The sequence below is a fragment of the Leucoraja erinacea genome, chromosome 4 (genome assembly GCF_028641065.1).
Source record: "Leucoraja erinacea ecotype New England chromosome 4, Leri_hhj_1, whole genome shotgun sequence".
Classification (NCBI taxonomy): Eukaryota; Metazoa; Chordata; class Chondrichthyes; order Rajiformes; family Rajidae; genus Leucoraja; species Leucoraja erinaceus.
Window position 1 is genome coordinate 21,981,504 of NC_073380.1, and position 14,436 is coordinate 21,995,939.

Sequence of the window (14,436 nt, forward strand, 5' to 3'; positions counted from 1 at the left end):
GCCAGTCCTGCTGAGTTACTCCAGCACTGTGTGTCTATCTTCAGTTTAAACCAGCATCTGCAGTTCCTTCCTACACATGGTGTCAGGGGTACTACAATTGCTCCATTGGAGCCCAGAAGACTATTATTGGTAATTTCTGACTGCTCTCCCTCTCTCTTCATTGTTCTGTACCTCCTTGGAATTGTCTCACTCTCTTCCTCTTCTTCCCCCACTCTACATCCTAATTATGTCCTCCCTTCCTTACTTATGATCATCAACTCCCAATCATCACATTCTCCCAACCTTGTTCCTACATGAATGTCTCTGCCAGCGACCCAGGCACAGTCCTCTGTACCTTGAATCCTAACTTCAATCTGTCTAGGAACCCAATTCTGCCTAGGATTTGCACTCGCTGTTTGCCTCACTTTGTCTGATTTTCTCATGGTGATGGTTAACCTATCACATTGACTCCTTTCACCAGTTTCTGATTAGCTATTTCCAACATCTTCTATCAACCAAAATATATTTTTCATTTCTCTTGCTCAATTTTCAAAATCACAAAGAGTCTCTGGAGCGTCAGGTTTTAGATTTAGAGATGCAGCGTGGAAACAGGCCGTTCGGCCCACCAAGTCCGTGCCAACAGCGATCACCCGTTTGTTCTATCCTAGAATATTATCATTTAAAAAAAGAAACGACTAACAATTCATTAATAAAATTATCAAAGTAAACCAAAATGTTCCTTATGAAAAAAGGAACTTATCTTCCTCTTTGCCTTCGGACCACGGAGCTATTATCTCCTTAGTGAGACAGGTCTAACTATAGAGATTGGAGTACATTAGTAAGTTGCCACAGGGAAATCTGGCAGGCTCAACATTTCAATCTATTGTATCATTCGGACTTCTACGTTTAACAAGGCATGACATTAACATGGCATAACAAGGCATTTAACAAAGTCCTGGGTTTGCTTCCATTTATATAGTAAATATTGGTGGTTTAATTTGGAATGGCCATAAAGTTTTGGGCCACGGAACATAGAACAGTGCACCACAAGAATAGGCCCTTCGGCCCACAATATTTATGCTGACCATGACGCCACGATGATCTAATCTTATCCGCAACATATCAGCGATATGATCCAGCTCGCACCATTCTCTACATTTCGGTGTCCCTATCCAAAGGCCTCTATCGTACCAGTCTCCACCACTACCCCTGGCACCACAGTCCAGGCAACCCCCACCATCTGTGCAAAAAAACTTGCTACACACGTCTCCTTTGCTCCACTCATTTTATAGCTATGCCCTTTAGTCTTTGACAATTCCACTCTGGGATAACGGTTCTGCCTGTCTACCCTGTCTATGTCTCTTATAACTTTATATACTTCTATCGGCAATCCAGAGAAAACAATCCAAGTCTGTCAAACTCTCCTTGGAACAAATAAACAATAATCCAGGCAGTATTTGTGAGATTGCCCCTATTTTTATAACATTGTAAGTATTGGCATAGGTTCTTCAAAACTTTTTTTTTAACGTATGTCATGATTTCTGCATTAATATGATAGGTTGGGCAGTACAATGGTGCAACGATAGAGTTGCTGCCTTACAGCATCCGGGACCTGGGTTTGACCCTGACCATGGGTGCTGTCTATGCGGAGCTTGTATGTTCTCCCTGTGACCAAGTGGGTTCTCTCTGGTGGCTCCGGTTTCCTCCAATATTCCAATGACATGCAGGTTTGTAGGTTAACTGGTTTCTGTACATTGTCTGTAGCATGTAGGATAGAACGAGTGTACTGGTGATTGTTGGTCGGTGTGGACTCGGTGGCCCAAAGGGTCTGTTTCCACCCTCTATCTATAAACTAAATTAAACTAAGGATATGGATACTTTGCAGATGGAAAATAATGAATTGGCCAAGTGACCAGATCTGTTACCTTATTCTAGATATCGTCAGATTGTAGAGGTGGATATGTTGAACAATCTCATCCAAGAGGCGATCCGTCATTGTATCAAAATCAGCAAAGGTGTCACTCTGCAGTCAAACAAATTCAAAACAAAACATTGGCAATGTTAGTATGCTCAGAGGACTGAGATTACCATCTGTCTCAATGCACACAGGCTGCGTATCATTTCGAGAGTATAACACTGATGGCATTTCCACAAAAGAGAAAATTACATTTCAATTTAACTCTGTGTCGCAGAATGCAGACCATTTTCTGTTTACGGCCCACCATTCTCTCTCAACCTGCACTGGACTTGGCCAAAGATAGTAATTCTATCTAATTCTGCATGGAATGGTCTATGTTTCTGGACCTATTACAAGTATGAGGTGCAATAGTCAGGACCTGGTAACGGGAGGTAAAACAACAAAAACAGACTTGGTTGGTAGTCCCCTCTCTGCGGAGTTTAATGTTATAATAGAGCGATTGTTTCTATTTTCTCTTTCTTTCTTTTCTAGGGTCTATTTTCTCACATTACTTCCTTCTCTAACTTCTTTCCTAAGGGGCTTTCTTTTCCCAACACTCTTGCACTTCACGACTCTCTTGCACTTTCTTTACTTTCCTTACTTCTACCTTTTTCTTAAAGCTGAAAAAAATGAAGCGGTACAAAAAATGTATTAAGATATATGTGTTATGTAGGATTGTAATTTACCGTACTTCTAATAAAAAAAAAAATAAAAAAAAATAATAATTCTGCATGGAAGAATTCATCAAATGAGCATCCACACTTAATGCAGGTATACCAAACTACTAATTGTTAAATAAAAGGGAGTTTATGTTACAGTCACAGCATTTTTGCGGCAGCACAGTGATGCAGCAGTGGAGTGGACAGAGTTACAACTCCAGAGTCCCAGGTTCAATCTTGACTAAAGATGTTGTCTGTACAGAGTTTGTACGTTCTCCTCGTGACTGCGTGGATTTTCTCTGTGTGCTCCGGTTTCCTCCCACATTCCAAAGACGTACAGGTTTGTGAGGGATATGGACCAAACAAAGGCAGGTGGGACTAGTGTAGATGGAACATGTTGGTTGGTGTGGGCAAGTTGGGCTGAAGGGTCTGTTTAAATGTTGTATGACTCTATGACTATGTTATGGTCACGGAACCTAACTCTCTGTCAATTAACCTATTTGGCACTGAGCAGGCCATTGGGAAGTTTTATTCAGGATATCTAAACACTTCAAGAGAGCTGAAGCACTGAGGTTGGAAGGAGGACATCAGGTTTGACAATCCAGCCCTTTGCATCGTGGTTCCTTTCAGCCTGAGAAGTCAATCTTCTTCCAAATTAGCAGAACAACTGCTGCTTAAAGAAAAGCTCTGTACATTTTTCCTGAATGTGAAAAGGGCTCACTCAGCTGGATGTTACCATTCAGTGAGTCTGGCAGAGCACGTGGAAAGGGAAATTGGAGCAGCAGTGGAGATTTTGCTGCTAATTTGGCAGTGGCAGATTCTGCCCGTTGGCGTGATGCAGTTTGATTTCTTTCTCAAATAAGGTTTCTGAGGCTCAATGCCACTGTGGGAAATGTTACTTTTCAGCTGAGAAATCTGATGATCTAGTTAAAAGCACAATATTTTGTGATAACTTTATCTTTGCGCTATTATTGTTTGTTTTATATATATATTCAATTTATCGTTCGTTGTTTATTATGGTGTTTACAGAACACTATGTTTACATCAATGGTAAACACAAAGTGCTGGAGTAACTCAATGGGTCAAGCAGTATCTCTGGAGAAAAATGATTTACATATCTGCTGTGCTGCTATTGTTCTGTTTCAGGATATATGACAATAAAACACTCTCTTGATTAACTAATCAGTCCATGAAATGTTTTGTCCCGATTGTGCAGATGCCCCTGTGAATAAGGGTGGGTGTAGGGAGGGAGTAGGTATGAGAGAGGAAGATAATGAAGAGGACAGTGTCCAGAGATATGAGTGTGTTAACTCAGCAAATGAGCTCAGATAAGGTGCATGCACTCCTTGGGTAACCGTTCCACATGTTGGAGGAAAGGACAGGAAAAAAGGGGATGAATTATTCTCAGTAAATGGAAACCCAGTTTAGTGCAGATCCCGAAACAGAGAAAATAATTGTATCCTGATTGCTATTGTTGTATTTACAGCTCAGTGCAGCAGGGATGCTGTGGCTTTACTGATGCTTGTCACAAGATAAAGTTGATTTTAATGACTTGTGTCTGATTTGACAGAAATAAACATTGAAGTTAAAATTACAGATTAGAGATTCCATCATGTATTTTACCACTAATGTGAAATATCTACGAAATGAGGTTCAGTAAAGGAGATAGGAAATGTATTGAGCACACTGTGATGTTCAACAAATTCCTTGCAAGTCCTCCCATCCTACTGATGTCTGAACTCATAAGGGGTTGTCTAATAGTGGGCATTGTGTGCCTGGATGCCCTGCCCACTTGGCATAAGCAATTTGTGTAGATGTAGACTATTCAAACACATGTAGTGACTAGAGTTTGCATTTTGCTGAAGTTGTAGCCTATCTGCTTTGATGTGACTGTTCAAGGGCACAGGCTGGTGCTGGGAGCTTACTTCATCTCTGCCCACCTTGTTAAAAGCCTACCCTGGCAGTGGTGTTCCCACAACCATTCTACCCACCCTTCCCCATTCATGGCCCTGAGCCCCACCTGCAGCATCCATTAGTAGTAGCTCAAAACCCCCCCAACAAAACTGGGTGGGAAAACCTGGGACCAGAGGGCTCAGTCTCGGAATACAAGGATGTACCTTTAGGAAGGAGATGAGGAGGAATTTCTTTAGTCAGAGGATGGTGAATCTGTGGAATAGATTTTGATTTGATTTTTTTTAAGGCAGAGATTGATTCTTGATAATTAAGCGTGTCAGGGGAGAAAGCAGGAGAATGGGGCTGAGAGAGAAAGATAGATCAGCCATGATTAAATGGCGTTGACTTGATGGGCCTAATGGCCTAATTCTGCTCCCATGACATGAAATCTAGGTGGCCATCTGCACATTTCTGTCTCGAGAATATCTAGACCAAGATTATTTACTAATGTTCCAATAATTTAATACCTCCATTTATTGCTTACTGCAGCTGGAAAAGACAGCCGTAGAACAGGTGAAGCCAGGGTATAAGAGGTGTTGAATGTAAGGACAAGGAGGTTATGCTGGAACTGTATCCAACAAAATGTACACCACAAGTTGAACAATGTGTGCACCTCTGCTCACCACATTACAGAAATGGTGGTGAGATGAGATTTACAAGGAATGGACAATGCTGATCGAGAGAAAATATATTTGGACAGGTAGATGCATAGGAAAGGTTTAGAGGGATTTGAGCCATATGCAGGCAAATGTTTAGTTTAGTTAGATTAGAGATGCAGCACGGAAACAGGCCCTTCGGCCCATCAGGATCAAACCAGGATATCTGGTGTTGTAAGGCAGCAACTGTACCAATGTGCGACCTTACTGCCTTTAAATGGGACTAGCTTAGAAGGGACATATTAGCATGTATAAGTTGGGCCGAAGGGCTTGTTTCCTGCTGCATGACCCAATGACTTTCAGAAGATTGGATAGGCTGGGACTTATTTTTTAAAGAATGGAGTAAGGTGCGGAGAGGCTTTTATTTGTACAATATTATGAGGAACCTTGTTCAAGTAAATACAAATAATATTTTCTATTTAACGGAAAAGTAAAAAAGCAGGGAGCATAGGTTCAGCCCAAGACTGGCTGGGGTGTGGAATGGACTGCAGAAAGAGTGTTGGAGTCAGAAACTCATCACATTTAAACACAACTTGGATGTGTAATTTTACTTCGGAGTCACGTGAGTGACTACGTGAAGAAGCCCGCTAGGATGCATGCGTGTCATTGCACTACACGCATTGCGAAACGTCAGACGCGGTGGAAGGACGTTCCCCAGCGGCGGCAATTTAAAAAGCCGCTATTGCAGGTAAGGTTCTCACTCTGCGGTCTTTTTGCCCACTACAGAGAGAATGGAGAAAGGCAAAAAGACAACGAGGGCTGCGACAAAGCTGGTCAGGGAGGACCGCGAAGGAGCGGACAGCCAGCAAAAGCAGCCGTCGGCACTAAGATCACCCGTAGTGGGATCAGCTGTGCCCTGTGTAGCTGCCGCACCGGCCAAATCAACGCGGCCGAGCGGCAAGGCAAAACACAAAACAAACAAGAGTCGTGGACTCGGAGGAGTCCGACTCTGATACACCACGGGAGGCCAGCGACCGAGAGCGCTGGACCCGTATGGAACGGTGTTTGGAGCATCTGCTCCAGCGTGACCGGCTCTGCGATTTGGAGTCAGGCCACTGTGAGCCCTATATCAAACCCACAGCAGCACCTTTCCAAGGGCTGCATGATGTCTCCACCTTATCAGAGGGGAGCACCTCAAGTCAGTTCTGGGCTGACTTGGAAGAGGGGTCCGCGGAAGAAAGTGTGCATGGGGTGCAGGACAAAGAAAAATTGCTGGATATGGTGGCAAACTTCATACAGCCAGAACAAACTGGGGCAAACCTGGAGCCAAAGCTTGCTGCCAGCATTGACTATATGTCACTGCACCAGCTACAAGAACAGGCTGTAGTGGATACGACAGGAAGACATATGGCACCAGGCAACTGCATTTCCCTAAACGTCCCAATTATTAACAGCTGCATCTGGAAACATATCGGACCAGGGGTCAGAAGCATGGACGTGAAAATCCAAAAAGTCCTAAAATTGCTGACTGCAGGAATAACGGCATTTGCCCGCACTGTGGACGACAGGGTTATGTCCCAAGATCAACAGGACGCGCTGGCACTGTTCTGCAATACGCAGCACGAATTAAACAGCATCAGAAAAAGTGCCATGCAGCCGACACTCAATCCTAAATTTGCGGGACTGTGTAAACCTGGAGCCACCAAACCATCCATTCTCCTGTTCGGAGGCAACTTGTCTAAGCAGGTAAAGGAGCTACATGAAGAAGCAAAAACTTTAGGGTTAATAAAAGGAATAACCCACCCTGCAAAAACCCACCACAACCTATGACTGCACCCTTACGCACCCACCAGCGGAACTGGTGAGAGCTCGAGGGCTCGGCACTCCAAACATGAGTCTTTTTTAGGCCATGGCCCAGGCCGGCCTTCCTGGAAAATGTGGGGAACCCCAACAACACCAGCAACCAACCCGAAAAACCAAGCACCAGCACAGCAACGGAAGAACTTCAGGAAGAAGTAGTCCTACCACTGGTAACAATGGAGGTAGGTGAGTCTGGTTCCCCAAATAATATGGGAAGCATGGAGGTTGGGGGAAGACTATACTGGTTCTTGAATGCATGGAGCATGCTAACAACCAATACTTATAACCATATAACCATATAACAATTACAGCACGGAAACAGGCCATCTCGACCCTTCTAGTCCGTGCTGAACACATAATCTCCCCTAGTCCCATATACCTGTGCTCAGACCATAACCCTCCATTCCCTTCCCATCCATATAACTATCCAATTTATTTTTAAATGATAAAAACAAACCTGCCTCCACCACCTTCACAGGAAGCTCATTCCACACAGCTACCACTCTCTGAGTAAAGAAGTTCCCCCTCATGTTACCCCTAAACTTCAGTCCCTTAATTCTCAAGTCATGTCCCCTTACGTCTTAAGCAGTATCCAGGGATATACCATAGAGTTTATACACGAAAACAGCCCTCCAGTCCAACATAAACTAAACCGAAAGTTTGTGCTCTCTGATAGGGAGAAAACAGAAGCACAAGCTGAACTGGAACAGCTTTACATAAAAGGTGTAATTGAGCTAACGCGACACGAACCATTAGAATTCATGTCCAATATATTTACCAAAACAAAAAAAGATGGTGGTTGTCGCATCATCATAGATCTGACAAAATTGAATACATTTGTACAATATATTCACTTTAAAATGGAAACCTTTGTTACTGCTAAACAACTAATTTCCAAAGGGTACTTCATGGCTAGCATCGATTTAAAAGATGCTTACTATTCAGTACCCATACGAGGTGACCACAGATGTTACTTAAAATTCAACTGGATGGGACCAGTGGCAATATAAAGCACTGCCAAATGGGCTAACATCAGCCCCCAGGCTGTTCACAAAAATCTTGAAACCAGCCCTAGCGTTTCTACGGAAATGCAAACACATGATTATGGCATATTTAGATGACATACTCATTGTGGGCATAACTTTGGGATTGGCCATACTAACGGTAACAGCCACAAAACAGTTGTTTGAACAACTGGGATTTATCATCCATCCAGTTAAATCTAAACTAACACCGTCCACTGCTATGGACTGCTTGGGATTTACCATTGATTCAGTTCACATGACAGTGACACTACCTAAGGAAAAGGCCAGAGAAATAATGGAGGTATGCAGCAACCTCATTGACATCAGAAACCCATCCATCAGATTGGTAGCTAAAGTAATTGGTAAAATGGTGGCTGCTTTCCCAGCCATACAATTTGGACCCCTACGTTACCAAAACTTACAGAGAGCCAAAATTCAAGCTCTAAAAATTAATGCAGGTCACTTTGACAGACCTATGAGGCTACCAATCCAAGCCAAAACGGAATTAAAATGGTGGATAGATAACATCTGGCTTTGTTCCAACCCTATCATTGTCAGTAACCCTTCGTGGTACTACAAACTGATGCCAGTGCACTAGGGTGGGAAGCCACCAATACCATCACCAGCTGTGGAGGTAGATGGACAGCGCAGGAGGCATCCTTCTTACTGACACTGGGTATAAATTACTTGGAAATGTTGGGAGCATTTCATGGCCTTAAGTCATATTGTACAGGATCACACCACCAGCATGTTAGATTACAAATAGACAATACCACTGTGGTAGCATACATCAACCACATGGGCGGCAACAAATCGATATCATGTGACAATCTCGCTAATTCAATTTGGCAATGGTGCATCCAGAGAAATATTTGGATATCAGCCTCTTACCTACCAGGGAGACTAAATTTAGTGGCAGACACCAGATCAAGCAAATTTAATGAAAACACCGAATGGATGTTAAACAAAACGGTGTTTTCTGATATTACAGCAAAATATGGTACACCGGATATCGATCTTTTCGCATCCAGACTAAACAACCAGATATCTAACTATGTTTCATGGGAACCAGACCCTGGGGCAGTGGCCACAGATGCATTTTCGTTGCATTGGGGGAAATGGTTTATTTACGCATTCCCTCCCCTCTGCCTCATCAGTTGGGTATTAAGGAAAATACAACAAGACTCTGCGTCTGGTATTTTGGTAGTACCCGATTGGCCTACTCAACCATGGTTCCCAGTGGTGCAAAACATGGTATTAGAACCATGTATTACAATCCCACACAGATCAGATCTACTACTACATCCCGTGACAGGGAATAGCCATCCAAGCCATAAAAGCTTGAACCTGTTAATTTGTAGAGTTTAAAGACACCGCTTCTACAACTGGGACTCACGGACTGAACAGCAAACATCATCTCGGCGGCCCAAAGAGAATCAACCGAGAAACAATATCTGGTCTACATCAGAAAGTGGGAAACGTACTGCCATAAGAACAAAATCACCAACAGAAATATCAACATCCCATCTGGAATATCCCATCTGGAATATCTGGCAGGCCTCCACTATGATGAGGGGCTCCGCTACAATGCCATCAACAGCGCCAGAAGTGCCCTGTCGACATACCTATGGCAAGGGACAGAGCGTTACACGATAGGGACTCACCCTCTGGTAACCAAGCTCATGAGGGGAATATTTAACACAAACCCCCCCAAAAACCAGGTACTCCCATATATGGGATGTAAGCATTGTCCTGAAAGCACTCAGGAACTGGTCACCAGCATCTACCCTGTCCCTATACAGTGGTGAATCTCTGGAACTCTCTGCCACAAAGGGTAGTTGAGGCCAGTTCATTGGCTATATTTAAGAGGGAGTTAGATGTGGCCCTTGTGGCTAAGGGGATCAGGGGGTATGGAGAGAAGGCAGGTTCGGGATACTGAGTTGGATGATCAGCCATGATCATATTGAATGGCGGTGCAGGCTCGAAGGGCCGAATGGCCTACTCCTGCACCTAATTTCTATGTTTCTATGTATACAGACTAACGTTAAAAACAGTCATGTTAATGGTACTGGTCACGGCACAGAGGGTTCAGTCACTGCAGAAACTCATACTGGACAACATGACCTCCTCACCTGACGATATTACGTTCCATATTTACGAACTAGTAAAACAGAACAGACAGGGATCAGCAGGCCTCAATATCCAATTTAGGTCATACCCCGCAGATGACCGCCTCTGTATAGTTAAACATCTATCACTATACATGGAGAAAACAAAAATCCTAAGAGGCAATGAGAAGGGACTGCTGATCAGCCATAAGAAACCTCACAAAAAAGTGACGGTCCAGACGATCTCGAGATGGCTGAAACAGGTACTGACGCAGGCTGGGGTGGATACTAACGTGTTCAAATCTCATTCCACCAGGGCTGCAGCTACATCGGCAGCAGTACAACTGGATGTTTCCAGTTATTTTATAATAAGCCAGTGAGGAAAACTGGTACATTTGCAGAACATTTTTTAAATTCTGTAAATTAATTAAAACACCCATAAATGGGGTTATAATTTGTGTTAATAAATTTTATGATTTCAATAACGAATCATGTGCAATTATGTTAACACTATTCCTACCACAGTCAAGGCAGGCATGTGCATGGACTCGTTTCCACGGCATGAAATCACAGAGCTTTGAAATCTTCACGTAGTCACTCACGTGCCTCCGAAGTAAAAAGTAAGATTAAACGAGAACTTACCAGTTTGAAGTTTGATCTGTATTTTATGAGGAATTACGATGAGGGATTACGTGCCCTCCGCTCCCACCCTGATCATATACTTAACTGGTACCTCTTCTCTAATCTTACTATGTTTAGTCATTACAGTTATCTGTGAATTCACACCGCTGCTTTGAAGAATGACACGCATGCGTCCTAGCGGGCTTCTTCACGTAATCCCTCATCGTAACTCCTCATAAAATACAGATCAAACTTCAAACTGGTAAGTTCTCGTTTAATCTTACTATTAAAGAGCAGGGCAATGGACTTGCAGGGCAATGGACTGGCATTGAAAGGTGCGATTAGGCTGAGGAGCACTTTTACAGATGACACAGACTGACACGAAGAAGCCAAAAGGTCACCTTCCTTGTCATTAATTTTCTGTTATTCTATAATGATGGCATCATAGTAGAAGCAGCTGCAGGAATGTAATAAGCTGCAGTAATATGGCATCTTTTGTGGCCTCTGGACACATTGTGGCGATTTGACAATGTAATGACTGTAGCGAATTAGGGAAATATAACAGCCAATTAGTACACAGCAAAATTCTACAAAGAGCTGAATGATAATAACCAGAGAAGATGGTTTAGTCAGGCCGACTGAGAGGTATACATCTATGAGGGAAATGGGGGAACTCCTCTGCTATGCCTTGAAGACAACCGTTGCATAATTCAAATCCTCTTGTGTGATTTATAATCTTATCCAAATGTACCATGTATCTCAGAATCTGAAGGCGAAGTTAAATTCAGATTATGCAGTTGGATACTGTGCTTTTGGTGTTAGGGGGATGGGGAGGGGAGAGGCTGTTCATCAGAAAGGAGGAAATGAAGGTTTCTTCATGACCTTCTTCAACTAGAAACTTTGGAACGGCACAGTGGTAGAGTTGCTGCCTTACAGCGCCAGAGGTTCAATTCTGACTATGGGTGCTGTCTGTACGGAGCTTTTAAGTTCTCCCTGTGACTAAATGGGGTTTCATCCAGGTGCTCCAGCTTCCTTCCATAATCGAAAGACACAGGTTTGTAGGTTAATTGGCTTGGGTAAAATTGTAAAGTGTCCCTTGTGTAGTGGATAGTGCTATTGTACAGGGTGATCACTGGTCGGCATGGACTTGGTAGGCCAAAGGGCCTGTTTCGCGCAATATATTTATAAAGTCTATAACTAACATTGTCAGGATACTGAGTTGGATGATCAGCCATGATCATATTGAATGGCGGTGCAGGCTCGAAGGGCCGAATGGCCTACTCCTGCACCTATTTTCTATGTTTCTAATATGGCAGGCAAACACATTTTCCTCAAAATGTCTAACTATCAAAATAGTATAGTGGCTGCGGAATGCAGTTGGCGCCAATGAACTGGCATTTATAACATTCATATTTCATGGTTGTTTAATGAGATGAAGTATTTCCCATAGATTTGAGGCTGTTTTGTTTGTGTTCTAGGTTAGAGAGGCTGGACCATTCAATTGCCCACTTTTCAGAGTCGGTGGCAGTCACTTTTCCATGAAGTTACTTTTCAGTTAATTTTCCTGGCCTCAAGCCTTTGAGAGAGAAAAACATTCAAGACGTCTCACCACTGATAGACAACTGCTGATGGTAAGATCACTGCTTTAATGAGGGAGCAGCACTGTTGAAGCTCTGGAGGCTATCAATGACAAAGGTTTCGGGAAATGATAATTCTTTTAATAATTTCCCTGGCACATTGGCACCCCAATGTATGACTGAATAAACATTTTGAATGTTGAGCACAAATATCTTTGGTCAAATATCTCTGGTTAAAGCAATTTGACTTGGAGATTGTTGCAAACGTGTTTCAATCCAGAAACAAGTAATTTTCACATATACGTCATTGTGTGCATCTAAATTTCTTGCGAGTAGGGAGTGAGGAACATGTGATTATGGTGTTGCGAGACACAGGGAAAAATAAAGTGGCATCTGTAATATCGAAAGGGCCTGTACATTATTTACTGAGACACTTCATAAGTTCATAAGTTATAGGAGCAGAATTAGGCCATTTGGCCCATCAGGACTACTCCGCCATTCAATCATGGTTGATCTATCTTTTTCTCTCAACCCCATTCTCCTGCCTTCTCACTATAACCCCTGACACCCATACTAATCAAATACATTTATCGACCTAAACATCCAGAATGGGGCAAGTGGACTTCCCGGCCTTCAATTTGTTGTTAGAAGGACTTATAATGTCAGGCATATAATGTTAGCTTTCATTGCAAAAGGATTTGAGTATAGGAGCAGAGAGGTTCTACTGCAGTTGTACAGGGTCTTGGTGAGACCACACCTGGAGTATTGCGTACAGTTGTGGTCTCCAAATCTGAGGAAGGACATTAATTGCCATAGAGGGAGTGCAGAGACGGTTCACCAGACTGATTCCCGGGATGTCAGGACTGTCTTATGAAGAAAAGACTGGATAGACTTGGTTTATACTCTCTAGAATTTAGAATATTGAGAGGGGATCTTATAGAAACTTACAAAATTCTTAAGGGGTTGGACAGGCTAGATGCAGGAAGATTGTTCCCGATGTTAGGGAAGTCCAGGACAAGGGGTCACAGCTTAAGGATAAAGGGGAAATCCTTTAAAACCGAGATGAGAAGAACTTTTTTCACGCAGAGAGTGGTGAATCTCTGGAACTCTCTGCCACAGAGGGTAGTTGAGGCCAGTTCATTGGCTATATTTAAGAGGGAGTTAGATGTGGCCCTTGTGGCTAAGGGGATCAGGGGGTATGGAGAGAAGGCAGGTACGGGATACTGAGTTGGATGATCAGCCATGATCATATTGAATGGCGGTGCAGGCTCGAAGGGCCGAATGGCCTACTCCTGCACCTAATTTCTATGTTTCTATGTTTCTATGTGTGGAGATCTGAGCATAACCACTAAGTCCAAGCCATTTAAATTTCCCTTGATTATCTAGGATTAGAGAGAGAACACTACAAAGTATTATTTGAATACAAATATTGGAACGCATTTCACAATTACTTCTAATCCGACTGGATCATTTTTAAGTCAATAGCTCCCTCTTGTGTACTTTGCTAGTAATGTCAAGCAGGAGATGCCTTGAAACATCTGGCCTCCTACAGTTTTTAATTTACAAGGTATTGCGCACCATTGTTTAGGAAGGATATAAACTGCTGACAGTCCTAATTCGCCAGAGACCGACGTTAGTAAAAGCCTGATATGATTTTCATGCCATGTGTTTAAATGCTGGACCAATTTTTCCTCCCTGCCATTCTTTATGTGCAAGTCTAGACAGTGTGTGTGCTTGGACATGCTGTTCAACTGTGGGTTGAGGGGAAGCGGAGGTGGGGGCATCATAAAATATAAATGTCCTGGTGAAATTTAATGGGCTTTGAAAACACGTAATGAAACCAATTTCATAATGATCTGATGCATAGTTCTACTGTTTGGCAAGCAAGAGCACTGGAGAGAAGACTATCGCTGTGCTCCCTCAACAGATGATGAGGAGCAAAAACTTTATCTAATTTCCTCACTTACTTGCAATACAGTTTCATTGCAATACTAACTACTCTCTACCTGCACTGCCTGATGTCTGCTGATGGGTGCATAATGAAAACATCGACAAGCTAATCCCAAAGTAAGTTGTCAATTATTCTTTAGACTAGTGATAA

At 42.9% G+C, this 14,436-nt stretch overlaps 1 protein-coding gene across 2 annotated transcripts in view; it reads right to left on the minus strand.

Moving 5' to 3' along the window:
* The window catches only part of LOC129696206 (protein FAM135B-like), a 408,722-nt gene that overhangs the window by 50,885 nt on the left and 343,401 nt on the right, over positions 1-14,436 (minus strand). For both annotated transcript variants that reach the window (XM_055633862.1, XM_055633863.1), the window contains one exon: positions 1,905-2,002. In XM_055633862.1, the coding sequence (XP_055489837.1) occupies positions 1,905-2,002 (98 nt within the window). The remainder of the gene's footprint in view (positions 1-1,904; positions 2,003-14,436) is intronic.